Source organism: Camellia sinensis, chromosome 4, assembly GCF_055761805.1.
Source record: "Camellia sinensis isolate YWXY chromosome 4, ASM5576180v1, whole genome shotgun sequence".
Classification (NCBI taxonomy): domain Eukaryota; kingdom Viridiplantae; phylum Streptophyta; class Magnoliopsida; order Ericales; family Theaceae; genus Camellia; species Camellia sinensis.
Window position 1 is genome coordinate 74,258,784 of NC_138964.1, and position 4,701 is coordinate 74,263,484.

A 4,701-nucleotide genomic window follows, 5' to 3' on the forward strand; every position below is an offset into this window, starting at 1 on the left:
TAAATTATATTATTCTGATGTACATTGTTACTTTTTTATGTAAAACATGTACTCATAATTTTTGATTAAGTTATGTCTAGTACTTTACGTCAATCACAATATCCACGAAAGGAGCTCCGAATTCGGAGGATTATTTGGCCCAAACGTGTCATTCACGAAGGGCGCTCTGAATTTGGAGGCATTTTTGTGTTGGCCAATCGCGATTGCCACGTACGGCGCTTCGAATTTGGAGGCTTATTCGGCCCAAATGTGTCATCTATGATGGGCGCTCCCAATTCAGAGGCTTTTTTGTGTTGGCCAATCGCGATTGCCACGAACGGCACTCCGAATTCGGAGGCTTATTCGGCGCAAACGTGTCATTCACGAAGGGCGCTCTGAATTCGGAGACTTTTTTGTGTTGGCTAATCGTGATTTCCACGAAGGGCGCTCTGAATTCGGACACTTTTTTGTGTTGGCCAATCGTGATTTCCACGAAGGTCGCTCCGAATTCGGAGTCTTTTGAGACAACCAGAACTCACTGGGCAAGAGAGAACATTATATTAAAAAAAAAGAAAGCTCTACACGGCGTAAAATCAAAACAAACTGTCGTGCCGTACAAGTTTACTTAATGATAAAATTTGCGCAAGTGTGTGAGATTCCACTGACGCGACAAGCTTCTTCCATCCATCTCTTTGAGCCGATATGCCCCTGTCCCTGCAATTGAGTCAATCTGGTAGGGGCCGTTCAAATTAGGACCCAATTTTCCGTCAGTGGGATTCCTAGCAACAGGAAGCATTTTCTTGAGGACTAACTCTCCTGGTGTATAGCGGTGTAGCTGAACACGTTGATTGTATGATTTAGCGAGATGTTGTTGGTACTGTACCATGGAAACAGGGGCACGGTCTCGGCGTTCTTCAATCAGAGTCAAGTCCAAGGCCAACATCATGTCATTTCGGCCCACGTAAAAAACCTTCGATTTCAAGATTGGAAGGCCAAGCTCCAAGGGGATGATTGCCTGGGTTCTGAAGCACAGAGCAAACGTCGTTTCCCCTGTGGATCATCTCGGAGTAGTGCGATGAGCCCACAGTACGCTAGGCAACTCTTCAACCCATCTGCCTTTAGCTTTCTCCAGCCATTTCTTGATGCCATCCATAATAATCTTGTTGGTGGACTTCACTTGACCATTGCTTTGGGGGTAAGCCAGCGAGGGAAAGTAGGGCCGAATACCATAAGTGTTGCACAACTCTCAATATACGCCACAATCAAACTGGGTACCGTTGCCTGAAACAAGTGCTCGGGGTATGCCAAATCTCGTTATGATGTTTTTTCATACAAAACACTTAACGTCTGAATCTCGAATATGTGTTAGTGCCTCCGCTTCGGCCCATTTTGTGAAATAATCCATCACAACAATTTGGAATCGCCTGTTGCCTGGTGCCCATGGTAACGGTCCAACGATATCAAGCCCCATTGAACGAACGACTAAGGATTGGTGATTGAGTTTAACTCCTCAGCAGGTAGATGAGTTAGGGGGGAAAACTTCTAGCATTGCTCACAGTTCTTGACATAATACTAGGCATCGGTTCACATGGTCGGCCAATAATACCCCTGCGTTATGGCTCGGTGGGCCAGAGATTGTCCGCCCGAATGGGCACCATGACTACCTTCATGTATTTCAGACAGAAGTTCCTCGACTTTATCCGGGTGAACACATTCTAAGTATGGCCTAGAAAGAGATTTTTTGTAAAGCTTTCCTTGCGGATCCAAATAGTATCAGAGAGCTTTGTTTCGTAGTTCGTGTGCTTATATCTTATCCGTTGGGAGCTGCTCTAAAGATAGGAATGTGGGGATAGGGTCCATCCAACTTGGACCCAGTTCGATAACGTTGACTTGAACTGATTCTGAAGAGGCAATGCTCGACTCTGAGACAAACCCTACTTTGATTGTCCGCTTAATTTCTGAGTTGATGGCAGAGGCTAAGCAAGCCAGGGTGTCTGCATGCGTGTTCTAATCCTGGGTTATTTGATTCAGTTCGTGGTGATCAAATTTCGCGAGCAAAGAATTCGCCGTTTTCATATAGGCTGCTATGCGGTCATTTTTGGCTGCATATTCCCCTTTCAATTAGTTGATTACTAGCTTTGAGTCACAGAAAACAAACAGACGCCGTGCACCGAGGTGAAGTACATTTCGTAAGCCGGTTAACACTGCTTCATATTCGGCCTCATTGTTCGATGCGTCAAAGCCCAGTTTGACGGCCTGTTCGATTATTGCCCCTTCGGGAGTCATGATTAGTACGCCAGCCCCACTGCCACGCTAGTTGGATGACCTATAGCAATACATCTGCCAAAGGTCGCCAACATACATTCTCCAGTTGGGTTTAGTTTGCACTTGATTAGACTTAAAGTCGGTGATGGATCCTGTGAAGTCGGCTACAAAGTCGGGAAGCACTTGCCCTTTGATGGAAGTTCTGGGTAGAAACTGGATATCATATTGGCCGAGTTCAAGAGCCCATTTCGAAACGCGCCCCGATGCTTCCGCGCTGTTGAGCACTGACCGGAGGGGATACTACGTTGGTACCCCAATGGTATGCCCCTAAAAGTAGTGCATCAGTTTTCTTGCAGCCATGACGAGAGCAAGGATAAGCTTTTCTAATGGAAGGTAACGTGCTTCGGCGTCGGCCATAGCCTCGCTCACATAGTAAACTGGTCACTGCTCCCCAAGTTTTTCCCTTTAGAGTACGGCGCTGACCGCCCGGTTAGATATTGCCAGATACAAAATGAGTAGATCGCCTGCCGCAGGTGTGGCGAAGAGTGGTACTGATCGGAGATAAGACTTCTAGTCGTCCAAAGCGGCCTGGCACTCGGGGTTCCAATCAAATGCTCTGCCTTGCCGAAGTGTATGAAAGAATTGTCGGTAGCGATTCGTGGAACGGCTGATGAACCTGTTGAGCGTGGTGGCCATTCCCATCAGCTTCTGAACCTCTTTAACTGACTGAGGGGATCCAAGCTCTAGAATTGCCTTGATTTGCCTTGGCTTGGCTTCGATTCCACGGTGGTTAACAACGTAGCCAAGGAATTTTCCGGATCCGATGCCAAATGCACACTTAGAAGTGTTCAATTTCATCTTGTACTTTTGAAGGATGCTGAATGTTTCTGACAAATCGGCTAGATGGGAGTGTTTTTCCTTGGATTTGACCACCATATCGTTGATGTATACTTCGATGGTATGGCCGAGTTGTTCCTTGAACATGGCAGTCGCTAATCTTTGATAAGTTGTCCCTGCATTCTTCAGCCCAAAAGGCATGACCTTGTAGCAATAGGTTCCTCTTGGGGTAAAGAATGCGGTTTTTTCTTGATGCTCCGGATGCATGGAAATTTGATGATAGCCCCTGTAGGCATCCAAGAAGCTCATGCGTTGATGATGTGTTATTGCATCTGCGAGTTGGTATATTCTGGGCAGGGGAAAACAGTCGGGGACAAGCTTTGTACAAGTCCGTGAAATCCACACAGACACACCAAGAGCCATTCTTTTTCTTTTCAGCCACAGTATTGGACAACCATGTAGGATAGGTTACTTCGCAAACCGCCCCGGCATCAAGTAACCGATTTACATCTTTAACAACAGCCAAAGTATGATCCGCGGCTGATCGCCGACTTCTCTGAATAATTGGCTTACATTTCGGATCAACGTTTAAGTAGTGTTGGGCCATTAATGGATCCACTCCTGGCATCTCGTATGGGGACCATGAAAATGCATCAGTATTGTCGAGTAAGAAGGATACCAACTCCTGTCTTTCATCTTTATCCAAGAAAGCACCGATCATGAAGAACTTGTCAGGACTTTCGTCAATTTCGACCGATGTAAGGCTTCAGTTGCCTTTTCACTTGGGATCCTCCTATTGTCTTCGAGGCACTCCCTGTCCGGTACCTCAATCGAATGCACTTCCAGTTCTCTTGGTCTCTTTGCAGGTAGAAGATAGCATGATTGCGCCGATTTCTGAGAGCCGCAAACTTGTTCGATACCGTATTTAGTTGGAAAATGAAGTAGTTGGTGGTAGGTGCTTGGGCGGCTTACATTGTATGTAACAAAGTTCTATCCATGATGAGATTGTACAGCGAAGGAAGCTTGACAACTAGAAATTTTACGTCTACTGATCTGGTACCAGCCCGTACAGGTAGTGTGATTTTGCCCAAAGGATACTCCGGGTTAGCATTGAAACCAAATAACCGGTAATCAGCCGGAGACAGGTCCGAGTCGGTAAAACCAAGTTTGACGAAAGTTTTGTAATACATTATTTTTGAAGTGCTGCCCTTGTTAATGAGAACACACTCAATGATGAATTTGTTTATGCGTAGCTCGATGACGAGGGGATCAATGTCGGGGTGCTCCACTCCAATTAAATCACTATCATCGAAACTGATCCTTCTAGTGTCGTAGGGCCGTTTCGCTGGCGTCATTGGGCTATGGGACTAGATGGAAACTAGATTGTATGCACCTCGAGTGACTCCTGCATGCTGTATATCATATGAATTACACCAAGAGGAGGTGACTCCGGCCGTAGAGCTACTGTGCTTGTTGAATTGTTCTTTCAGACATGTTGCGTGAGACGGCCGTCTTGCACCAATTCTTCAAGGTGATCTTTCAATGCATAACAACTATCGGTGTCGTGACCATGGTCTTTATGATACTCACACTGTTTATCCTGTCTTCTCGCATCAGGAG

At 46.1% G+C, this 4,701-nt stretch overlaps 1 protein-coding gene across 1 annotated transcript; it reads right to left on the minus strand.

The window, feature by feature from the left end:
- Nucleotides 1-4,049: 4,049 nt before the first annotated feature.
- LOC145823840 (uncharacterized) lies at nucleotides 4,050-4,436 on the minus strand. The gene has a single exon (XM_082923368.1). It carries the CDS (start codon nucleotides 4,434-4,436, stop codon nucleotides 4,050-4,052), a length of 387 nt encoding a protein of 128 aa, XP_082779494.1.
- Between the last annotated feature and the right edge of the window lie 265 nt (nucleotides 4,437-4,701).